Here is a 26394-nt window from a genome sequence, read left to right as displayed (position 1 = left end):
GGTGAGAGCCTGGCAGTTTTGTGAAGGGAGTAGTACATGCTGTTGTATGAGATCTTCAGTTTCTTGGCATAGAAGAGCCTTTATATTTCTCAGAACAAGAATAGACTGAGGAGTTTCAGAAGAAAGTTCTTTTTTTCTGGCCATTTTGAGACTAAATGTTGATGCTCCAGATACTCAACTAGCCTCACAAAGGCCAATTTTATTGCTTCTCTAATCAGCACAAAGGTTTTCAGCTGTGTTGAACATAATTGCACAATGGTTGTCTACTGATCAATTAGCCTTTTAACATGATAAACTTGGATTAGCTAACACAATGTGCCATTGAAAGTGATGGTTGCTGAAAATGGGCCTCTGTACTCCTATACTGTATTCCATTAAAAATCAGCCGTTTCCGGCTATAATAGTCATTTACCACATTAACAATGTCTAGACTGTATTTCTGATCAATTTAATGTTATTTTAATCTTTCAAGAATAAGGACATTTCTAAGTGACCCCAAACTTTTGTGTGGTAGAGTGTACATACTGTGCAGTATTTGGTCAGTGGTAGTGGTAAATGAAATGAATAAGGAGGTTACAATGCAGACTCACCATTAATTGGTGGGTATTTACATCCATATCAGGTAATCCATGTAGGAATTGCATCCTTTTTATTCATAATCCCTCCATTTTAGGGGACCAAAAGTAATTGGACAGTTGGCTTCTCAACCGTTTCTGATTAGTCAAGTAATACTAATTATAATAATACATTTTATTTCTAAAGTGCCCTTCAAGACACCCAAGGGAATCAGAATCTGACACAAATACAGGGACACACAGTACAGTGAAAAAAAAGAAAAAGAAAAAAGTGTAATCAATCAAGTGTATATAGTATAGAAGGCAACTACCGCCTCATAGGCTCTGAGTCGTTCGCTCCAGCAAAAATGTCTTAAGCCTGATTTATACTTAGATTAAAGTAGATTCAATGCAGAGCCTATGGCATAGCCTACACAAGTGGCCTACGCCGTTGTGAGAATTTATACTTGTGCGCTGGGGTGTCTCCGTTGCTCTGCAATTACACCGCCAAAAGCTAGTTTTTACCGGGCATTATATCCCAAAATCATTTGCGATTAACTGTATGATTCTTACTTCCGTTAAATGAATGGCAGCTGAAAACAGTGGAGTTTGTAAAGAACTGTAAAAGAGCTTTTCTACAAGTGCAAGTAAACAACGATCTCAACATTTTGTTTTAGTTACACTTTTTCACACTGAAATTATATATGTAATGTTTTAAGCCTCTGTGAGCTAGCCAGCTAAATTGCTTGTAATTACACATCATGTAATCACTTTACTTTCACTCTGACATCTTTCTGCCTTCAATGTCTGTCTCAAACGTGTGCTGCAAAGGAACCTCCGAAATCGCCTTTGAAGGACAGATTCCTAATCAGACAATAAGGCATCAAGTCAAGTGACTTCAGTTTCAGACACAGCCACAGGCGACTGAAACTGATCAATGGCAAAGCAGCTGGAAATGCATAATCGATGCTACCAAGCGGACCAATCACAGTTGTTGCGGTCTGTTGTGCAATAAAACCCTTTCTTTCAATCCTAATTTATTTGCACTACAAATGCAAATAGTGGGCCATAGCTACTCAGAAAACTGATCTGAAACCTCACTTTATCCCTCACGAGTTCCCAAGACCTTAAAACCACTGCCAAAAATGAACAATAACATTATTTTCTGGTCTCTTGTAACATTGCATCCCTGTCCAGCTTTGCAAGACAACATCAGCTAGTTGTATAACAAACATTTGTTTACTTTAATGTTAAGTTAATGTTTGTACAGAGTTTGTACAGTCCATAATGCTAGTTCCAAATACATTGCAGTATGGAACACGTGTAGCTTGGCTGTAGCCCATCAAGATGGCAAACTGTGCCTTTGAATTACACAAAGCTTACTTGCATATTGTAGTACAGGGTAGATTTTTTTGGTAGAAAGGTATTGGGACTGAAACAACTTGAATATACGTTAGCTAGATAGAGAAAAAGCAGATGCTGGATTATACGTCACTGCCCTTGCTTTTGAATGCCTGTAGCATAGTGGTGAAGGTAAATGACTGGGACTCGCAAGGTCGGTGATTCGAATCACAATAAGATCCACAATAAGATCCGCACGGCCGTTGGGCCCTTGAGCAAGGCCCTCAACCCTGCATTGCTCCAGGGGAGGATTGTCTCCTGCTTAGTCTAATCAACTGTACATTGCTCTGGATAAGAGCGTCTGCCAAATGCCAATAAAAATAACGAATGCAAGACATGCTTAGAGCTACAATAGCAAACAACAATTGGCAACTTTTATGTAACATGGCTATGTCAATAGCTTGTTGTACTTCCAAAATATATTGCATTTAACAGATATATTGACCATGACAACACTAGATATACACTCATTGAGCACTTTATTCAGAACACTATACTAATAATGGGTAGGGCCTCCCTTTGTTCTCAAAACAGCTTCAATTCTTTGTGGTATGGATTCTACAAGATGTTGAAAACATTCCTTTGACAATAGTCTAAGTGGGAATGTGTCTGACCCGCTATTCAGCAGCAAACTGAACAACAGAGGAGCGGAAATCAAATCTTTGTATTGGTAGGCCTACATTGCAAAGTTTAACTCTTTGATGAGCCTGTCAGTGAGGTTACCGTAACTGTGGAAGAAGCAGTATCCCCACTGAGTTGTAATCCAAACAAATCTCTGACGTAGGATAGCCTATCCATTCACTTCATCCGTGTTTCAGTGAATATGTACTATAAAACTAAACAAGCTCGCTTATGTACAGTATTTTATACTTTTTAAGCTTGCATTCACAATTCCTTTCTGTCACAAAAATCTACCCAGCACTTACTGCAATATGCAGATAAGCTTCAGTATAATTCAGAGACAGGCTTTGCTATGGAGAGAGATTAGTCTGAATATTATTCACAAATGCACGTAACATGATCCTCAAATAAGAGACGTTTCACAAATGTGTTTTGTATATCCACACAAATATCTCTCATCTTTGTGCAAATGCATATATTTGTATATAAAGGGCAAAAATACATCTCAAAATTCTTTTTTACAATAACCCAGTCTCAGAGACATTCCTTCCTGTGCAATCCACACACAAATAGCTATTGATTAGCAAATGTGTATGGAACCCCAAAAGGTTCAAAATTCAACAGATTTTTTCCATGGTTCCTTTGCTCAGATGGCTAGCGCGCTTAAATAAGACCGTAGTCCTAGGTATCTAGGTTGCTATTTTGATATATGTGTGTGTAACAGAGCCTAAAGCGATGCAGCCTAGCATTTATTTTGTTCATAGCGAGCTAGCTGTATATTTTAACTGAATTAACATTACTTCTAACACTTGCACACCGAGCCAGCTGGTCACGTCAGCTAACAAACTGCCATTGTTAAACGCATATTAAAACATCAAGCTAGATATCTAGTCATATTCTTATTTACTAGTCTTATTTAAGCACTTTAGCCATCTGAGCAAAGGGACCATGGCGAAAACCTGGTGAATTTTGACCCTTTTGGAGTTCCATACACAGCTTGCCACATTTCTGGATCGATAGCTATTTGTGTGTGGATTGCACAGGAACTGTAAAAGTAAAGTCTCAAAATAAAAAATAAAGGAAACTTAGAACTCACGCCATTGAATGCACACGTCTCATTTAATCTGCAAATGCAGATTTTACATTTGAGACTGCGTTATTGCAAAAATTTTGAGATGTATTTTTGCCCTTCATGTACGCATATGTATGCATTTGTACAAATCAGAAGACACAAGCTGAGATATATTTGTATATGGCAACCTGGTGTAGTGGTTAAGGTACATCACTGGAACCCGCAAGGTCGATGGTTCGATCCCCGGTGTAGCCACAATAAGATCTGCACAGCCGTTGGCCCCTTGAACAAGGCCCTTAACCCTGCATTGCTTCAGGGGAGGATTGTCTCCTGCTTAGTCTAATCAACTGTAAGTTGCTTTGGATAAAAGCATGTCATGTAATGTCATGTGGATATATAAAACACATTTGTGAATCATTCTCTTATTTGTGGATCATGTTACGCACATTTGTGAATAATATTGAGACTCATCTATCTCCATACTTTGCCATCTCGATGCAGCCAAGCCGTTTCCCATTTAAAAATGCTCACTGTATAAGTTATCAAATCTGTTTCTCTGGTCCCTGAAGTGTACGGTCACACCGGTGTGATTAGAACACAAGTTTAGAATGTCTACTCATGAATGGCACAACTATTAAACCTCGTTCTTTCTACAGTTATTTCCCAGAACACACTGCACCAAATAACTATTTACAATGCTGGTATTTATGTCCTCATTTTGAGCATTTATTTATTTATGAAGACATTCAGATGCTCAGGTGGGATATTGTGGAACAGAATTACGGAGTTAGGTGGATAAGGATAAAAACCAGGAACAATTGTTTTTATTTCAGTGCATGTACCAGTTTTGGAAGGGTTCCTTGATTTACCTCCCTGAAATAGCAACAGTTGAGTCACTATCCAGTTACCTAGCTAACATTAGACTGTTAAATCTGTCACAAAGAGCAAACTTCGGGCTGACACAAAGCAGAATATTCAGTTGTGTTCAATAAAGTAGCAGCACAACATCAGTAACATGATGAACCACTGTTATTAGTAGTAGTGATATTTCTGCATGGCAAATACACTACTACATCTACAAGTAAAGTAATAGAAAAATAACAGATCCAACTGTCATGACATGCACGCTGCTTGTTCTGAGTAATTGACTCATTCATTGAAAGGGGCCTGTTCAAAATAATAGCAGTGTGGAGTTTAATTAGAGAATTCATTCATTCTGTGAAAAAACAGGTGTCATTAAGTGTCCTTTATTAAGGAAGTAGGGACGTAAATATTTCACACATTGTTATAAAATATATTTCCTTCTGAATTGCTAAGTAAAATGGGCCATTCCAAACGTTGTTCGGCGGAACAACGTCATTCGATTAAAAAGTTGATTGGATAGGGGACAACGTATAAATAAGTGCAGCAAATTATAGGACGCTCAGCTAAAATGATCTCAAATGCTTTAAAATGGCAACAAAGAAACGAAACAAGCGGAAGAAAACGGGCAAACTACTTTTAAAAGGGATCGAAGAATAGTCAGAATGGCAAAGATTCAGCCATTCATCAGCTCCAGAAAGATCAAAGATGATCTACAACAGAAGCTCCCGTAAAGCACCATTGTTGAAAAAAATTTGGCAAGGAACACATCGATTGGTCCAAAGAGAAATGGTGTAACATTCTGTGTAAAATTGTTCTTTTCGGGTCTAGTGGTCGTCAACAGTACGCCAGACGACCCCGGTTACTGAATTCACGCCACAGTACACTGTGAAGACAGTGAAGCATGGTGGCGCAAAATGTTTTTCATATTACAGTGATGGGTTTGTATACCAGGGATTATGGATCAGTTTGAATAAAGTACTGTGCAAGAGTTTTAGGCAGGTGTGGGAAAAAATGCTGTAAAGTAAGAATGCTTTCAAAAATAAAAATGTTAATAGTTTATTTTTATAAATTAACAAAATGCAAAGTGAGTGAACAGAAGTAAAATCAAATCAATATTTGGTGTTGTTCCCAATTCTTCTAGGTACAATAATTATTAATTGAGCAATAATTATTTGATCTATTTGATTTGATTTGATTATTTGAACGGAAATAAATGTAAATCTCTTTAATCATAGGTACATTTTAACATTGAGAGACAGAATATCACAAAATAATCCACAATAACAACATCATATAAATTTTATACATTTATTATCGTATTTTTGCATGAAATAAGTATTTGATCCCCTACCAATCAGCAATAATTCTGGCTCCCACAGACCAGTTCGTTTTCCATGAAGAAGCACTCCTAATCTCAACTCATTACCCAAAACACCTGTTTCAACTCGTTACATCGTTATGTAGCTGTATAAAAGACCCCTGTCCACACCGACTCTTTTCCCAGGAATCGCAACCTTAACGTGGTGGAGGGGTTTGTGTGTCCCGGTGATCCTGGGAGCTAGGTTGTCGGGGGCACTGTTAGCCCCCAGTAGGGTCTCTCAAGGCAAATTGGTCCCGGGGGAGGGGCCGGACTAAGAGCGATTCAAAGACTTCCATGATACGGCCACACAACAACCCAGTTACCTCGCCTGGAAAAGGGGAACCGGGGCCCCCTGCTGGAGCCAGACCCAGGAGGGGAGCTTGTCAGCGAGCGTCGATGCCGACCACCTGCAGGGAGCAGGGAGTCGGAACCAAACTCCTGGAGAGGGGCTGGACTTTGTTCTTTTCTGGAGTTGCTCAAGGTGAGAGGCGCCGGGTGGGTGTGGGGATACTCTCAAGCCACCGGCTGAGCGCCACTGTGTTGGAGTTCCACCAAGGGAACGAGAGGGTCGCCTCTCTGCAACTACGTGTCGCTGGGGGGAAAGCTCTGACTGTCATTTGTGCTTATGCACCAAACAGCAGTTCAGAGTATCCGGCCGTCTTGGAGTCACTGGGCGGCATCCTGGAAAGGGTGCCACCCGGAGACTCCATAGTTCTGCTGGGCGACTTCGGCCTTTCGGGCTTGGCTGACCCGGGGGTCCCCTGAAGCAGCAGAGGTATCGGGTGGCCAGAAGGGCTGCGGCTTCGGCAGTCGCTGAAGCAAAAACCCGGGTATGGGAGGAGTTCGGGGAGGCTATGGAGAAGGACTTTCGGTTGGCCTCGAGGAAGTTCTGGCAAACCATCCGACGACTCAGAAAGGGAAAGCAGGGGAGGAGAACTGCTGACCCGGACTGGGGATATTGTCGGGCGATGGAAAGAGCACTTCGAGGAGCTCCTGAACCCGAACAACACGTCCTCTGTGGAAGAGGCAGAGCCCGAAGACTCGGGGGAATCTGCACCATCCCTGGCGGAAGTTGCTGAGGTAGTCAAAAAGCTCCTCAGTGGCAAGTCGCCGGGTGTAGATGAGATTCGCCCTGAGATGCTGAAGGCTCTGGACACTGTTGGGCTGTCTTGGCTGACACGCTTCTTCAGTGTCGCGTGGAGGTCGGGGACAGTACCTGTAGAGTGGCAGACCGGGGTGGTGGTCCCCATTTTCAAGAAGGGGGACCGGAGGGTGTGCTCCAATTATCGGGGTATCACACTCCTCAGCCTCCCTGGGAAAGCTTACTCTAGGGTGCTGGAAAGGAGGCTCCGACCGACGGTCGAACCTCGGATTCAGGAGGAGCAATGTGCCTTCCGTCCTGGCCGTGGAACAGTGGACCAGCTCTTTACCTTGGCAGGGTTGCTGGCGGGGTCATGGGAGTTTGCCCATCCAGTCCACATGTGCTTTGTGGACTTGGAGAAGGCTTTCGACCGTGTCCCCCGGGGAACCCTGTGGGGTGTACTGCGGGAGTATGGGGTACCGGGGCCGTTGTTACGAGCCATCAGGTCCCTGTATAACCAAAGTGAGAGCTATGTCCGCATTCTCGGCACAAAGTCAAGCACGTTTCCTGTGGGTGTTGGACTCCGCCAAGGTTGCCCCTTGTTACCGGTCCTGTTTGTGGTATTCATGGACAGGATCTCAAGGCGCAGCCGAGGTGAGGAGAGTGTCCGGTTTGGTGACCTCAGAATCGCATCTCTCCTTTTTGCGGATGATGTGGTTCTGCTGGCTTCATCGGACCGTGACCTTCAGCACGCACTGGAGCGGTTTGCAGCCGAGTGTGAAGTGGCCGGGATGAGAGTCAGCACCTCCAAGTCCGAGGCCATGGTTCTCTGCCCGAATAACGGTGGATTGCTCCCTCCGGGTTGGGAACGAGTCTTTGCCCCAAGTGAAGGAGTTCAAGTATCTCGGGGTCTTATTCACGAGTGAGGGTAGAAGGGAGCGTGAGATCGACAGGCGGATCGGTGCAGCGTCAGCAGTAATGCAGGCATTGCACCGGACCGTTGCGTATACAAGCGGCCGAAATGAGCTTCCTCCGTAGGGTGGCCGGGGGCTCAGCCTTAGAGATCGGGTGAGGAGCTCGGACATCCGGAGGGAGCTCGGAGTAGAGCCGCTGCTCCTTCGCGTCGAAAGGAGCCAATTGAGGTGGTTCGGGCATCTGATCAGGATGCCTCCCAGGCGCCTCCCTTTGGAGGTTTTCTGGGCTCGTCCAACAGGGCGGAGACCCCGAGGGATCCCCCAGGAGGAGCTAGAATGCATTGCTGGGGAGAGGGACACCTGGAATACCCGGCTTTGCCTACTGCCACCGCAATCCGACTCCGGATAAGCGGGTGATGATGGATGGATGGATGTCCACACAATCAGATTCCAACGTTTCCACCATGGGCAAGACAAAGGAGCCGTCTGAGGACATCAGGGACAAAATTGTAGACCTGCACAAGGCTGGGATGGGCTACAAGAAAATAAGCAAGCAGCTTGGTGAGAAGTTAACTGTTGGAGAAATTATTTGAAAATGGAAGAAACACAAAGTCACCGCCAATCTCCCTCGGTCTGGGGCTCCACGCAAGATCTCGCCTCGTGGGATATCAATGATCATGAGAAAGGTCAGGGATCAGGCCAGTACTACACAGGAGGAGCTTAATGACCTGAAGGCAGTTGGGACCACAGTCACGAAGAGAACCATCAGTAACACACTACACCGTCAAGGTCCGTCTGAAGTTTGCCAAAGAACACCTGGATGATCCAGAGGAGGCTTGGGAGAAGGTGATGTGGTCAGATGAGACCAAAATAGAGCTATTTGTCATCAACTCGACTCGCCGTGTTTGGAGGAAGAGAAATGCTGAGTACAACCCCAAGAACACCATCCCCATTGTGAAGCATGGAGGTGGAAACCTTATGCTTTGGGGGTGTTTTTACCTATGATTAAAATTCTACACAGTTCCATTCTTTGTAAGTGGGCAAACCTACAAAATCAGCAAGGGATCAAATAATTATTGCTCCCACTGTACACTTGCACAAAGTTATGGATTTTGTTGGCATATAGTCAGGTGTGTGATTAACCAATTATACCAAACAGGAGCTAATGATAATCAATTTAATATGTAGGTTGAAACACAATCATTAACTGAAACTGAAACAGAAACAGCTGTATAGGAGGGTTAAAACTGGGTGAGGAACAGCCAAACTCTGCTTCCAAGGTGAAGACAGTTTAATGTCAGAAGTCATACACCATGGCAGGACTGAGCACAGCAACAAGACACAAGGTAGTTATACTGCATCGGCAAGGTCTCTCACAGGCAGAAATTTCAAGGCAGACAGGGGTTTCCAGATGTGCTTGATCAATCAGAAATAAATCTTGAGTGGTTGGTCACCTCCAGATTGCGAATATTTGTAAGCTTTATAATAGTATAATTCATAATGATCTATTAATTATTAAATTAATTATTGAATGATATTTGTGAGTTATTTGAAAAGTAATTATGGTTCCTTTTCCCAACCAGGAGAATCCCTGAAAGATTCAGTTGGCTTCCTTGGGTCAGCGGTAATGGTGGGGTTTCTGAAGGACAGCCCCAAGAACAGCCCCAACTTGGTAAATGTGCTGACTCTGGCTCAGGAGGCAGGCATCATGGTACAGTACCTCTGCTTAAACTTGCACACCCTCAGCAAACTTGAAATGAAACTATGGAAATGTTTGCTTTAAAATTGCTTGTTCATTAATGTAAACTCGCTATTGATTAGTTTTAGGAGGAAGCAGCTGTCTGTTACTTTATTTCCAGTGTGCTCAAAATATTTATTTTTGATTGACACAATTTGTTAATAAAATAATATTTTGTTATTTAATCAGTATTAATAAAATAAAATATTACTTTGGAACCTGGGACGGGGGATCAACAATAAAAGTATATTGTACTTGTGATCCAAAATTATTTCAGCTTCTATTACCAGCTAAACCACAATCACTCAATCCTAATTTGAATTGAGTGATCAATTTTATTGAGATCAATTGAGACCAACATAAAAATAATTTCATGACATGATGGACTAGAAAAGATGAATAGGAATGAGATGGATGGGTTGTCAAACATAAAGTATTTAACCCCTTCGCACAAGCACCCTTGTGGCCATGGCGATGGTATGCTGAGACTGCTCGACTCAGACATTCATTGCTCCTAAATCTGTATTCTCGTTTTGATGACTATACATGTCAAGTAAATCAAATATAGAGTCCCACCAGTATCCAAAAATGTGTATTCTGTCATATCAAAAAGATAAGGCGAAAATAGTCTGAATGTTTTTCGATACTGCAGTGAAAAACTGAAGCATTATTGTATAATTATACCATGTAATTGTACTGTCAATATCTGCAACCAAATAAGGAATCTTAACATTGGTTTTACACATAGAGATGTCCCTTCAGTCATTTATTGTCTTGAAAAAAGGCGTTTTGTGGCCACATTTAGCAACCAAGTTGCTATTTATGCTGTGTAAAAAACTTTTCAGTTCATTCTGGTTCGATTGAGACCTATTTCACCTAGTAGTGCACAGTATATGCTTTCCAATGGTGTATGGCATGTATAATTGTAAAATTAGAAGTACAACTGAGGGCTGAATGTAAGCACTCGTATGTTTTGTTCATCACAGCTTTTCGCAGTCATCCATAACATTATGCTGTAATATACTGGCATTCAAGTTATCATCATTGCTTTCCTCCAGTTATTGGAAGCTTTTAATTTTGCCCATCCACATGGCTGCAGCAAATTCTAGCTGTGCTGACATTGACTTGTTGAGTAAGTTGGTAGAAGATGAAGAAGCATGAACTGTATGCATAAGAACGGGTCTTCAATTATTTATTTAGTGTTCCATTCACATTGGCCATAATAGACTGTTCGCATTTGCTAATAATGCTAGCCATTTCCCCCTGCAATAGGAGAAAATAGCCTAGCAGGAAATGCAACTCAGAAATGTCCTTGCTAACATTACGTACAATTCAAATAATAATTTGACTATTCATGTTGCAAAACAATTAGCTAAATACCAAAAGTTATCTAACTAATAGATGTGTGACCATATGCTTACCTGTTAGCTTTCCTTTAAACCTGGTCAAACAAGCTTTGCTTAGCCTCTTCGTGTCAGATGCCTCCTAGCGGAAGCGTGGGCTCTTCGGGATTACATACATTTTATAATTTATTAATTTAGTAAAATATAATGAACTGATCACCTCAAAATTCATTTAATAACCTTAAGAGACATCAATCTTTCTGATAAAGTGGGGTTTAAGCCAACAATGATGTTGGAAACTCCACCTTATTTTATTGCACCCTGCTGTGAGGCTGTAAACAATCAGCAAGCAGACTGTTCCTATTGTTTTTCACAAAACTTCCGTTTGAAAAACCGTTATACCTTTAGCCTTAAAAAAATACACTTCAGAACTTTCAATGTGGCTGTTTATAATTGCTTGCGCTTTCCAATACTAGTCACGAGTAATTTCATTGCCTGTTTGGTGTTCTCTAGCTTATGCACAAAATGGTGAATCGTCTCTGCAGTTCACTATGTTGTTCTTGTTGTTAGAGGGGTGTTTATCTTCTTTACAAAGTTCTGTGATGAACCATTCTCAATTGGTTGACTTATCTCGACTGATAGGCAGAGCAGTATATTCAAAGTTGCGATAAGAGCCCGACCTGGCCCCCAGATTGAGATCTGGTTTGCTTCCATTGTGTTTTAGATCTGTCAATTTATTCAACCAACAGCTAAGACATTCTTCTTCCAAACAAGACATGTCATGCCTCCTATGCTTCCATAGAGGATCCTGCTATGGCGACACGTAAAACTGGGGACCGTATTATTGCTTTCCACGCGCTTTTCTGTGACGCCTTTATGCCTTTATTTATCTTATATAGCCACCCTGATTAGTTGGATTATGAATAGTAAACAGTTTCAGTTTAGTTTTACAGTCTTTTTTTGCATAGTGAGAGTTCATTGTTTGCCTGAAGCAAGTCTATGGACGACTGATTTTCTCGAAGGGGACTCTTTTAATGAACAGAATGGTGATCATCTCGTTGAAATGTAAGTTCTTTTACAATACTTATTTTGTAAATGCATTTTATTTTGAACGAGCTGGTAATTGCAAAACCAAGCATTGTGTCATCGCCATGTTGTTTGTTAGCCCTTTAAATTCAGTGAATCAAATAAGTGCTCATTGCAACTGTATGACACTACATACAGCTGCAAGTACAGCTACATAAACAAACAGTGAATTGTTTTGTTTCATTTTAAAACTGTCATGATGCTGCAAGCTGTGTTTGTTATATCTTGAAGAATTTGTGGAGAGGTAGCTTGCTAGCAGAAGAAATCAACAATTTTAGATTTGCACAACCAGCAAATTTTATATTTACCGGCGATTCTTAAAAGCTTGTTGTTCAGTTATGTGACTTAGATATCCAACTATACCTATTTATAAAACAATCTCCCTTTTACAATGGAAAGTTAGCAAGCCAAAGCACCCTTGCTGTTTTGCAATTGGCTCGTCGCCATCTTATTTTGCAATTTAAATTCAGCGAATAAGTGCTCATTGAAACTCATTGAGAGAGTCTTTATTGTTGTTGATTGTTGTTGAATTTGCCTCAGTAGTTTGTTGGCATCCAGGGTCAGGGTTGGTGCAGTGTGTTTGATATTGTTTTCTCTCCTGAGGGCACATTTGGGGTAAATTATTTGTGAATAAATTGTCTTTATACAGCATGCTCTAGCTGGTCTTAAACTTGTTTTGAATACTGAAAAAACTAAGTACATGACCTTTTCTGCACGGAATACAACTATGCCAAATACTGCCTTATCCTCATTGACTGGTGCTCAAATTGAGCAAGTTCAGTACGACAAATATTTGGGTATCTGGCTGGATCATGATTTCTCTTTCAATACTTATGTGGCCAACTTGTCCAAAAATATTAAGACCAAAATCGGGTTTCTTTACAGAAATAGATTCCCTTTTTCATTGGACAACAGGAAGAGGATTGTGCAGGTGACAATCTTACCTTTATTTGACAACGGAGAAGTCCTGTACAGGCATGCCTCTAACAGTACTTCAAGGCCCTTGGATGCAATTTATCATAGCGCATTGTGCTTCATTACAGGAGATGGTTTCCAAACACATCACTGTGCTTTATATAGTTCAGTAAGATGGTATTCTCTTTATTGTAGAAGGACGCAAAATAGCATGCTATTTATTTATAAAACCTTGCTAGGCAAACTTCCTCTTTACCTGACGAGGCTTCTGTCCATCAAAACCACAAGTCATTGTATCAGATCTCAAGATTGGATTGCGTTTGAGGCACCCAGAACTAGAACTGGGCAATAGCGCTTTTAGCGCATTTTCACCTCGTATGTGGAATAAATGTCAGGATATAATGAAGTTAGATTGCCTTACCCTGATCGAGTCCTTCAAGAAATTAGTGATGGATATGATACGATGTACCTGCCTTTCATGATAAGAATAGTGATCTGATTGTCCTATGTTTTTATTTATTTATTTATTTATATATTTATTTATTTATTTAATTATTTTATCCCTTTGGATCCAAACTATAAATTTGGTCTCAGTGGGACTTCCCTGCAATAAAGGTTTCTATCTATCTTTCTTTCCTCTGCAATTCCATGCTTGTAGGCATGCTTGTACTCTTCGGGGGTACAAGCACATCTCCCTCCTCCTGTTCGGGAGGAGCAAAGATAACACTCGACAGTGCCACACCTTTCACCTCACTATCCTCCTCGGCTTGGCGATCTAAGTAGGGCTTGATCATGTTGACGTGACATAGCCTACTCCTTTTCCTGCGATCAGGAGTGGCTATCAGGTAGTCATGGTCACTCACTCGACGTTCAATCAGATAGGGGCCGCTATAGCGCACTTGCAAAGTCGATCCCGTAATGGGCAGGAGCACCATAACCTTATCACCAGGTGAAAAGGTTCGCAACTCTGCCCTGCGATCAAACCAGCACTTCATTCTCTTTTGAGAAGTCTTCAGGTTTTCTCTCGCTAACTCGCCTGCTCTATGCAATTTGTAACGAAGATTGCACACAAAATCAAGCAGGTTCGTGTGACTGTCAACCACTTCTCCATGAGCAGCTTCAGAGGACCGCGTACAGTGTAGGCTGAATCCCAAAGATTCTTGAACCACCTCCCGCACTGCAAAAAGCATTAAATGCACACCCTCATCCCAGTCTGTCTCAAACTCAAGACAGTATGCACAAAGCATAGATTTGACAGTTTGATGAAACCGCTCAAGCGCCCCGTGACTCCGGATGGTAAGCACTGGCGGGACAATGCTTAATTGCTAACTGGTCTAGCACTTGAGCAAAGATGTTAGACATGAAATTGGTCCCTTGGTCAGATTGAATAGCCACCCTATCTTCCTCCAGCTCACCATTAGGCCTAAAGGAATCGGGGTCATCTGCCAGTCGCTTAGACATGGCACGAGTGACTGCACACGTTGGAAATACGTCAGGGTATTCCTGTGCCAGCTCATCAGGGTGATCGAGCCAATTTCGAAACTCTGCACAAGTACGCTGGTGCCTAGGGAGGATTCCTCAGAGAGGGGCAAAATATCCTCCAAGATAAAAGACTGCACCGCACCAGTATCCCTCAAAATTTTAACTGGCCTCTGAGAACCAGGCTCACCAGTCACAGAACCATCTGTAATGAATGGAGCATAATCCTTAAGCAAACTATTATTCTCCATCGACAAAGTCTCATCATGCCCCAGCACTGGCAAAGAGGTCTTCACCAAGGAGACTCCTTTTGAGGAATTATTCCTCCTCAGCCTGGTCAAACAATTAGCCACTTTGTGGCCAGTCTTCTTGCAAAAGAGGCACACCACCTTTCCCTTATCTCCCCACGTCTCCTGCCCCATGCTAGAAACGGGAGTACTGGCCTTTGGGGGAACGAGCGACCTACTAGGGAATTCCCTCTGAGGAGTGACGTCGTTATGACGTAGCAGAGATTTCCCAGCAGACGAACTTGAATGCGTGAACGTAAATTTGTCCGCTAAAACTGCCGCCTGCTCAAGTAACTTTCTGCTCATTTAAGTAGGTGGTGACACGTTCGGGTAAACAGTTTTTAAACTCCTCCATGACCAATAGAGCATGGATTTGTTCAAATGTTTCAACCTCTTGTGCGGTGCATCAGCGGTCAAACAAGCTCTCCATTTCACGGGCGAACTCGACAAAGGTCTGGTTGTCCGCTTTCTGAAAGCGCCTAACGCCCAGGCGTCTTTTGGCCACTTGAGCGTGATAGCAACACGCTCAAACAGGGAAAAGTATTTTTCAACTTCTGCCTCACAGAATGGGGGGTGCTTACTCACATAAAATTCAGCTGGCTTTGCTCTGTTACCAGCAGAGCAACCAGCCTTTATAGCTTCATCCTCCAGCTCCCTTAAGCGCACCTCAGCCTCTCTCTCCTTTAAGCGCACCTCAGCCTCTCTCCCCTTTAGCTTTAAGCGTTTCATTTCCAGCTTGAATTGGCGCTGAAGCGCAACATCAGAGCACTCGGGCTTAACAGGGGACGAGTCAGTTTCACTACGGAACGATTGCCCGACATCAGCACCTATAGGTAGCAGTTGTCCTTCTAGCAACTCTTCCTTAACTCAGGCTTTAATAGACTGTTTCGTCCCTGAGCGAACTATGTCAACCCAGTAGCAGTCCGCGACTTCCAGGAGATCGGCTTTCTTACAGCTGTCCAGCTGCTCTAAGGTAGGACTATCTAAAAACCTCTCCAGATTAAATTCCATGGTCGCTACCTACTATCGCCTGCGGCTTTTAAAATCAAGAAAAGAAAACGCAGCACTCCCTTCTACTCAGTTACCACAGCAACGCCTACGATTCGGAATACAAGTGGAATGTGACAGACAATCGCCACTAAGTAACTAGCGACTCAAAATGACACAACTTATGCTTCGGGCTACCAACTGAAGGAAATAGACGGGGTCAGCCCTATGTTCCCACAGCCCTATGTTCCCACATTTAATTTTTTTTCAAAATTAAATGTTTATTATTGATCGTGGAAACTGAACTTTATATATTTAGATGTCAAAATAGTCCTCAAAGGACAGCACTTGCAGATGCCTGTTCCTGGCACATAAAAGGTTGAAAAGTACTGATGTAGAGCCCTTTCCAGTTTTAAGTGAACTGCATAAATAGTGTATTTTTTTTTTCTTATTTCGCTTGTTTGCTTGTTCATTAAAAACTTATAGATAATTGAACGTGTACTGTGTCTAAATTGCACAAACATACACTGGATTTCTTCAGGTCCCATGCAAGCAGCCTGCTGAGTGTGAAGTCAACTGAACATAGAGCTGTAGGAACATCGGGCTGTGGGAACATAGAGCTGTGGGAACATAGACACGCTCCCAAATAGACAGCAACAAAATAAATACGGTTACAAACTGCAAGGCAAATGCTATGTATTTCACCAGAATACAATGTCATGAGCCACGGACCCCTTGCCGAGCTCAGACCTCACGTTCCCACGAGCAGTACCTCACAATGAGGTGTCTCGGGGACGAACTCAAGTACTCCGAACGTCCTGGAGCCCTGGTAAGTTCTACTGAACTTCCAGCCCAGTTTCGAAGTGAAGGGTGTGATGCAAATCTGGTAATCGATGTCCTGTATTCAATGTATTCCTCTAAAGACTCTTTATCACATATGATTATAGTAAGATATACTTTATTATAATCAATCAAAAGAATAGAGTTATACAGATTACAGTGTACATATCATCTTTTGCAGTTTGCTAATCACATGCAAGTTACATATACCCCTCTTAGCTCTTTCTAAATTACCTTTCCACCACGATGTTTAAAAATCAAGGTACACCCTTCCTATATCCATCCTCTTTGGCCTTAGCCTTATCCTATAGCTCCCCCTTCTTGACATTTAAAAAGAAACTATTCCTAGAATATTATATTTATCTAAATATGATAACTTCTCTACATTTTTCTACTTTATATAGTACCCTAATGAGAAATAAAAGATATATAAAAGTAAACTTATAATATGTTACTTTTCCTACTTCTACAAGTAATATAGATTATAATTACCACTCCAGCTTGGTTATAGTTGTTCTGCGTGGCTCTTTCTTCACCAGCTCGTAGATATCTTCTGAAGCCAAATTCTGGGATCCTGCTCTAAGGTCTAAAAGCTTATTCTTTATATATCTTTTTTGCATACAAAAGTGTACCTTTTTTGATAAGAAATGCCCCCATTATGTCAAGCGGGAAGACATTTATCTCATACCTCAAAAGAAATGTCCCCAATATTTTATTTCATGGGCCCCTCTGGTTTGGGAATTTCCACCATCTTAATATACGAGTGGAAAAACACTAGCCCTTATGTTGTTTTTAATGAACCTATTCATCACTGGTGTCTGTGTCAGTTTCATAATCTCTCCTTGACTTCCTCCAAACTTTGATCTCATGCAAGCCAGACGTTAAAGCCTGCCACCATCTCAACACCCTCTTCAGGTGCCCCTTTTTGTGGCGCCTTAAGGGATCTACAAAGGTCATCCAGCTAATAGCTGAGTGTAATTCATCATTTAACTCCTCTATAGTCAGTCTTTTAAATCTATTCGATAAATTATTTGTGTTATCCTCAGGGAGGCCCTTGAAGCCTCTTAATTTTCTTTCGGTATTGACGTCCTTGCCATTTTCCTTATCTCTTTTACATTTTTCAATCTCCTCCTGCTCTTTGATTTCCCAATTATCTTCATTGTCTTTCTCATCCTGTTTTTTTAACCAGGCCTCGTGCTCCTCCCCTGTAGGAGCCAGCCCACACGTGTCAACCAAGTATGTTATCACATCTATCGTCTCCTTGAATGCAAAACTCCCTGGGTCTCCAATTTTCCGTTCTGCGTGTTCAGCATCTTCCATGGTCATGCTAGAACACATTCTACGCATGGCCTCAGTCAGGCCTTTAGCCTTGCTCTCTAAAACCCTGAATCTAAGTCCTCTGACTTCAGACTCCTCAGTATCCATATACGGTTGTACATTTATCTTGTACCATATACTTCTCCTCTTACGGGAGCTTTTACTCCTACCCCATTGGCGTGTGCGAGGGGTTAACAATGCATTCCTGCCTAACCCATCTTCTGTCAATCTCTCATCAGGAGGGCCTAGGGCCGGGTCCTCGACAACAACACAAACTAGCGTTAAGTCTCAGTAACTGTGTAACTTAATACACCTAGATCGAAGCTAGTCAACACCTCGTAGCCTCTCTAAAGTAGCCTAGCAAAGGTATGAACGAAAACAGAGCCAAATCTGTAATATATGTTCATATCCCGGACGAGCCCCCAATCTGTTACGACCTGATACTCACCGATGTTTCAATAACAAAGAGAGTTGATGACGGCGTAACATTCACTATCACAAACCCTTCAGAAAGAAGTAACCAGTATGCAGCATTATAAAGAAGTAAGAGAATTTTTAATCATTACAAAGCTAAATAGAGTCCTATACTAATAATGTCCTTCGATAATTAAAGGTCCGTTATTCAGAAGTCTCACCGTCTAAGTTGTTCTACAACGGGGTGAAACTTCTCCAAAGTTCGGTCTCTTAAAGATCTTCTTAAAGTCACAGACAACTTGTTGGTAGCGGAGGTCAAAGCGGCGTAGCTTCCAGCTATATGTGAATTGATGTTGTCTCGCTCTTGACAGCGTGCAGCTCCTATATAGTTGCATTCTTCTTGGCATGTGTTGCTCCGCGACGACCGCCGGCATTCTAAGCAACGGCTGTATCTGGTCCGGTCTCCAACATGACGAGATGCTTCATCCTCTTTGTCCAAGTGTGTTTCTCAGCAACGGAATGCATGCTCCCCTCCACCTGTATAGGGAAACATAAAAGCACAGCAGTACCCAACCCAAAACAGCCAAAAAGCAACAGCATTATACATCCTAAAACACTGGGACGTAACAGCGGTTACATTGGTCATGATTGACTGTAGCACAATATTCATTCATTCATTCATGATCCTAACCCGCTTATCCTGAACAGGGTCACAGGGAGCTGGAGCCTATCCCAGCATACATTGGGCGAAAGGCTGGAAATACACCCTGGACAGGTCGCCAGTCCATCGCAGGGCACATACACCATTCACTCACACACTCATACCTATGGGCAATTTAGACTCTCCAATCAGCCTAACCTGCATGTCTTTAGACTGTGGGAGGAAACCGGACTACCCGGAGGAAACCCACGCAAACCCAGGAAGAACATGCAAACTCCACACAGAGAGGCCCCGGCCGACCGGGATTCAAACCCAGGACCTCCTTGCTGTGAGGCGCAGGGCGGCGGCAGTGCTACCCACTGCACCATCCGTGCCGCCTGTAGCACAATGTCCTCGAGTAAAATACCAATTATTTATCAATTATTATTCAACCAATAATAATTGTACAATTAAAGTTCAGAAAAGGGAAGATGTAATGATCTTACATAATACCAGGCCACGTGGTGGCACTAGAGATAATGGACATGGTAATTAAGATACCAAATAAGTCTTAAATGGCAGACAAAGTGTGTCTGGCTGTACTCATTACATGTAGCATAATGAAAATTGCATTGTGAAAAAAGGAAGGAATGCAAAAATACCACACACTGATCCAGCCCCAGCCAGTTGTAGTTGTTTGTCGGCTACCCTTATCTAGTGCTTGAAGTGGAAATAAAGTGCCATTGTCCTGGTAGGCTACGGCATATGGTCCATTCCAGCTGGCTCCAAGCACTGATAGTTAGGGGCATCATGCACCAATTCTTTGCACACAGAAAAACTGTTTATCAATAAAATAACTTGGCTGTGCTTCGATTGTAATTGAATTGTCTGATACAGTTCTATTCTAATGCAAAAAAAGTCAGATTTCAGAATGGGCATGATGCCACTGTATGATGCCATAATCAGAGTGTTCCCCAAGCACCGGCTGCCGGCTAAATGGCCAACTACTCACTTGTAGCTGGCCGGCTAGTGTCAATCTAACGTTCATTTATGTTCTCTCTTGGGAGAGAGGAAAACGCTTACTGCCACTCTCTGTGCTGACAGCTCATCATTTTCTCTGTGAACGTGATGTAACGTAGTCGCCTAATCACAATCAGTGGTGAGTTTGCTGTATTTTCTGAAGGCTATTTCACAAATTAGCTAGCTATTTAACACATTAAGTTCTATGAGCGTCTACCCGTTTAGCAAACTACCTTTAACAGTAAAATAGTTGTAACCTTAGAAGAATAAAGTAAGTCATATTATAGGCTACACAATCCAGTCAGCTAGTACTGCCCTATATCGTGATCCATTTCAAAGCCTAAAACCATTTCATAATTTCCCACACAGGCTTACAGTGGACAGCGACGTGCCTCCTAAAAGGAAGGCAAATCCTGGACCTGGACAGCAGACAATAATTTGTAAAGAAGCAAGTTATTGGTCACTTGCCTTACTGTAAGACATAGATATCCTATATCAATTCATTCTTAAAATGCGATTTTGTGCACTCGGAAATCTGATGATATCATACGAGACATCAGGGGCTGAACATCAGTCATAATGTCGATTGCATTTTTGGTAATTTAACGAACCCATACTTAATTTGGTGTTGCAGCAGAAAATGTCTTAAATACAATTTATGTAGCCTATGGACTATGTCTGACATGGATGACTGAATATATAAACCTAATAGTTTAACGTGTCAGATTCGAGTTATTGTTCAATATCATTAAAGTGAAACATTTATATTTTATTTAATGCTTTGTCAAATACTTTGTTTGGGTTATTACCATATTTTCTTTCTGAATACATTTCTGGTTAATGGCACTACAAGATGAAATTTTATGTGATGTTGGTATATTTGAATGTAAACTTAATAAAATGCTTAACAATAAAGCCATTTATTAAGGATTAATTAAACATATTAAAATGCACCAGAAGCCTCCAAATTGTCTCCGAAAAGGCCAGGGGACATCATCTGAACCGTCCTGGCCGGCTACTTTTTCTGTTTGGCCTACTACTTACATTTTTGGGGAACCCTCTGTACAATACCAGACTAACTACAATAGTCTTTTAATATGGAGAGAATATGGTTGAACAGGGAGAGAAAGGAGTACTGGGAGCTTAAATTAAGTGCCAGTATGCAAGAAAATGTTACAATGCTCCAAAGTGCAAAACGAAGAAGTGCCAGTACTGCGTTGTGATGAGTACCAGCCCACTTCAAGCACAGCCCTTATCTAAAGAGCACCTGGCATCAACCCAAAAGTCAACACATACATTCACAGAGCACTTTATTAGGAACATTTTACTTTATTACACCTTCCTTTGCACTGGGTCAGCGTATGCTTCGCGTAGCACAGGATGATTTAAATAAGGGACTTGGGGGGCAGGGAGGATCTAGAGGGTAATGGGCAGGGAGGTACAGACTGCCTAGATGGAAACTGCAAAGGCTACATGTTACATTAATGGCATTTGGCAGACGCTCTTATCCAGAGCGATGTACTGTTGATTAGATTAAGCAGGAGACAATCCTCCCCTGGAGCAATGCAGGGTTAAGGGCCTTGCTCAAGGGCCCAACGGCTGTGTGGATCTTATTGTGGCTACACCACCGACTTTGCGTGTCCCAGTCATTTACCTTAACCACTACGCCCTGTACATGTAATGGTGAGAGCAATAACAAAGTCTTTTAAAAAATCAAGTAATGGTGGCTGGGGACAGCAGGGAGTGAGGGAACAGGAAAGGATATGTAGCAACAAACTGAAATGTCTTTGTTTAAATGCTAGAAGCATAAAAAATATGTTTTTGGAACTTGAGGCAGTTATTACCTATTTGGCTTGGGGATGAAGACGGGGAGGAATATAATATAGAGGGCTATAAACCTATTAGGAAGGACAGATCTAGTAAGAGAGGTGGGTACTGTGTGCAGTTCTGGGAACCAAACAATAAGAATGACATAGAGGCACAGAGAAGAGCAACCAGATTGATTCCATGTATAAAAGAGTTACGAGGATAGACTTAGGATGCTTAATCTCTTTAAGCTTTGTAAAAGGAGGCTTCGGGGGGATTTGATTGAGGCTTTTAAATTTATTAAAGGGATTAACAAAGTGAATTATTGGGGATTCTTCAGATTGAGTTCAGTTAGCAGAACGAGAGGACACAAATGTAAATTGTAGTGGAGGCAGAAACATGGGGTTTTCAAGACCAGGCTTGATACGGTGTTAGATTCTACTTGGCTTTGAGGCAATTTACGCAGTAGGTACACTTAGTGGGAAAAGGCGAGCACTGCTGGGCTGAATGGCCTGTTCTCACTATTACCTTATGTTACGTTATGCAATTATCTAATCAGCCAATTGTGTGGCAGCAGTGTAATGCAAACAATCATGTAGATACAGGTCAGGAGTTAATGTTATGTTAATGTTCACATCAACCATCAGAACGGGGGGGGAAAAAAGTGACCTTGACCGTGGAATGATTTTTGGTGGCTTGAGTATCTCAGAAACTGCTGATCTCCTGGGATGTTCTGCAGACAGAAACACCTTGTTAATGAGAGACATCAGGGGAAAATGACCAGACTAGTCAAAGCTGACAGGAAGGTGACAGTAACGCAAATAACCACACGTTACAACAGTGATATGCAGAAGAGCATCTTTGAACACACAATGCATCATAATTCTAAGTGGATAGGCTACAACAGTAGTCTAAAAAAGAAGTCTAATAAATACCTACTGAAGTTCTCACTGAGTATATCTTACAGATAACGTTAGACAAGTGACCAATAACTTGCTTCTTTATGAAGCCTGTTATTGTCTGGTGTCCGGGTCCAGGGTCTGCCTTCCTTTTAGGAGGCATGTTGCTGTCCATTGTAAGCCTGTGTGGGAAATTATTAAATTGACGTTTTGTTGCAAATGATGCCTGGTAGTCTATATTCTTATTAATATCAATGTTAATTTTGATCATGTTACCCAAAGTCAGCAAACTATTCAGAGTAGCCAATTGTAGCTAGCCATTAGGCTATGAAATGGATCACAATAAAGGATAGTACTAGCTAACCTTAGGGATTGTGTAGCCAATAATATGGTTTACTTTATTCTTCTATTTTAGGGTTGAGGGTAGGTTGTTAACTGGCTAAATGCTGATATGACATATTCATTAACTAGCTAGCTAATATGTGAAATTACAACAAATACAACGAAATACAACAAACCCACCGCTGATTTTGATGAGGTGCCTTTTTACATCACGTTCGCAGAGAAAATGACAAGATGTCAGCACAGAGAGCAGCAGTAAGCTTTCCTCTCTCCCATGAGAGCACATAATTAATATTACATTGATAGATGATGCTAGAAGGTATGACAATGCAGTGGACAATAGTATTAAGCTACTGATTGTATACTTACAGATACCATTAAATATATATATCTTTAAAGATATATGCCTAATGATGATTTATAGAGTAGCCGGCCAAATCTGTTGCCTGAAAGAGAAAACACGCCCATCCAATTGAATCCACATGTGGGCTCAGTCCAAGGGCTACCCACAGCCGGAAGTAAGAGGTATAGTAACCACATATTGTAGTCTATTTCTAATGTGTTGACCTGATTTTAAGTCGTGTCTTGTTCTTAGCTCTGTTGGCAGTCATTAAATAATTTGCTAAAAATTACTGCGAGCCTACTAAACAGGCTGAACTTCCAAAACCGGTGACAAGTACACTGTGTCTTGTTGTAACCCATTGTAATTTGTTTTTCTTTTTTGGTATTTTTTTTGTTTAACTCGAGTTAACAGAGACCCCAGCGGAAAAACATGGGATTTACCTGTGGAAATTCAAAAGATCTCCAGAATCCCACGCTCATTTTATTTGACTGGATCTGTAGACAAGCCTTTGATCCTGATACAATACCTTGTTGTTTTCAGATCATCAGAAACCATGCCGATGGGGACCAGAAGCTGGCCAAGAGCTTATGTACTGTGGAGATTTCTGCTGGTGGGTCCAGGTATGAGGCGACTGGTTCAGTCCAAGGGGAAGTCCCAGTCCTGCTGGACCTTAATGACAGCATCTTCAGACAACCTATCCCTCTCTCAGGGAACTTGCTGTTCTTCAAGGGCAGGACAACTCCTCAGGTTCTGTCCTCTATTTCTGGTAAGATAGTTGTGCCTCACCTTTCTATATACAGTACTGACATTTGATCATTTCTGTGGCCCTGACTGTGAGAAACAAGTTGTCTACACTCTGTATTGTCTGTATTGGTCCCAGAATGGCCAAAAATCCCAAGGCATCTGCAGTCAGTTGATTTTAAAGGTGCTTTACAAATTGCCATTGTAATGTGCACTGCTGCATCCTTGTTTAACCCCTTAAGTATCGCCCCTTTTCTTGACACAGGCTTGAAAATGACATGCCTAATCCTGGTCTCTTCTGAAAGGTAGCCCTTTGGGGTTTTTTTTCCAAGACTCCAAGAATTACTCCAAATATTACTGAAGCAAAGTTACAGAAGCTCAAACACAGTGAAAGAGGAAGCTTCTTTTCTCACTCAAAATATTTTTTTGTTTTTGACTGGATACAGATTATTGCCGCTGTGGCTGGTGCAGTTATAAACACAACCGCAGCCACAACACTGGACAAATTAATTTTCTGATTTTATGACATTATCACCAGAAATGAGCATTGAGAATAGTTTTTTAAGCTATGTCTATGCAGTTTCCCAAAAAAGGATATTTGGAGACTCCATAAGGACATATGCAAACAAAATTATATTATTGGACTTATTAGGTATAAAATGCTGCATTTTTCTTACTTAACTATAAACTATACAATACTTTTTATCCTTTTTATAACACTTATCCTGAAAAGAAACTGTTTGCACTTCCCCCATGTCTGTCACCCTCTTCCTAGGGGTTCAGACGATAAAACCGGTTGAGAAGATAAAAATAGATTTTTTTAAAGTACAATAATCACAGTAATATGAATCTTGTATACTAATATATTCATTGAGGTCCATTGATTGAACTTTTTGTCAAATGCCCAACCCCCATCAACAAGTCAAATACATTCCACAATTTCACATGCTAATTATTATTATTATTATTTATTAGCATACTAAATGGTAATAAAATTAGTGCATTAGTGTTCTGCAGTGGGTTGGTTGCATTTTCTCCTGGATTAGTTAAGTATTATTTGTTTGCTTGCTGATTCTAAATTCAGTTTAGTTGTCATTATAGTGTTCTGTTGTGTTTGTTAGCTATTACAAGTGGTGTTTATTTAGATTCAGTGAAACTGGGTTAGGTGTTTGTTTCTCTCAGGTAAGCTAGGCTATTAAGTTAGGCTATTGTTTTACTGGCTGGCAGGCCACAGCTTTTGTTGTAGGAGCCAATACTTTGCACCCTGCTCAGGGTATAATTACTGGCACACCTGAACTCACTTCAGTGTGCATTAGTGTTCTGCAGTGGGTTGGTTGCATTTTCTGTATTCAGTGTCAGTGTTATTTAAGCAGTTGTGTAGCGCACCAGCGGCAGCTGTGTGCGGCAGCCTCGGCTACTTGCCTCGGCGTACGAAGTCGCAGGTGTACAAAGTCGGGGGTGTCTATCTACGGGTGTCCATCGAGGCTGTCCGAGAGCCTGATGTTTGATTTTGTTTTTGCTGCCTGCCCTCATTCCACTGTGTAGTATTCCTCTTGTCCTCCCTAGTTCCCTCCATGTGTTTCCTTCCCATCCCTGTCCTCTCTCCTCTCCCCAGGTCCCAGTCAGGTAGGAGGTTCGCCTCCCGCCAACATGGGCAGAATATCTCTAACCTCATCTTCCCTCCCAGTTCCCCTGGTATTGATCTCTGTGTGGCTGGTGGCCTCTGGAACTGCCAGTCCGCTGTCCAGGAAGCAGACTTCATATCTGCCTATGCCTCCCACCTCAACCTTGACTTTCTTGCTTTAACTGAAACGTGGCTCTCACCAGAGAAAACGGCCACCCCGGCTGCACTTTCCTCTGCCTTCTCTTTTTCCCACACACCCAGATCCTCTGGCAGAGGAGGTGGCACAGGTCTCCTAATCTCATCCTCATGGAGATCTAGTGTCTTCTCCTCATCCTTCTCCTTCTCCTCTTTTGAATTTCATGCGGTTTCTGTTACTCTGCCGTGCAAACTGTTTATTATTGTTGTTTATCGCCCCTCGGGTCCTCTGGGGAACCTCCTGGATGAGATGGACATCCTCCTCAGCTCCTCACCAGTCAATGACACCCCCCTGATCCTCCTGGGTGACTTCAACCTCAACTCAGAGTCCACCCAGTCTACCTTTCTCTCCCTCCTCTCTTCTTTTGACCTTACCCTCACTCTTTCCCCTCCCACCCACAAAGCAGGCAACCTTCTTGACCTCATCTTCACAAGGAGCTGCACAACAACCAACCTCTCTGTAACACCACTCCATATATCTGACCACTCCTTCATCTCTTTCTCTCTTCCA

At 42.0% G+C, this 26394-nt stretch overlaps 1 protein-coding gene across 1 annotated transcript in view; it reads left to right on the top strand.

The window, feature by feature from the left end:
* The window catches only part of phgdh (phosphoglycerate dehydrogenase), a 100151-nt gene that overhangs the window by 58036 nt on the left and 15721 nt on the right, over positions 1 to 26394 (top strand). Inside the window, exons 10-11 of the mRNA XM_061236990.1 lie at positions 9451 to 9578; positions 23864 to 24089. Coding sequence (XP_061092974.1) covers positions 9451 to 9578; positions 23864 to 24089 — 354 coding nt within the window. The remainder of the gene's footprint in view (positions 1 to 9450; positions 9579 to 23863; positions 24090 to 26394) is intronic.

The sequence above is a fragment of the Conger conger genome, chromosome 3, assembly GCF_963514075.1.
Source record: "Conger conger chromosome 3, fConCon1.1, whole genome shotgun sequence".
NCBI classification, from domain to species: domain Eukaryota; kingdom Metazoa; phylum Chordata; class Actinopteri; order Anguilliformes; family Congridae; genus Conger; species Conger conger.
Note: the sequence above shows the minus strand (reverse complement) of the source record. Positions and strands in the feature narration are given on the sequence as shown.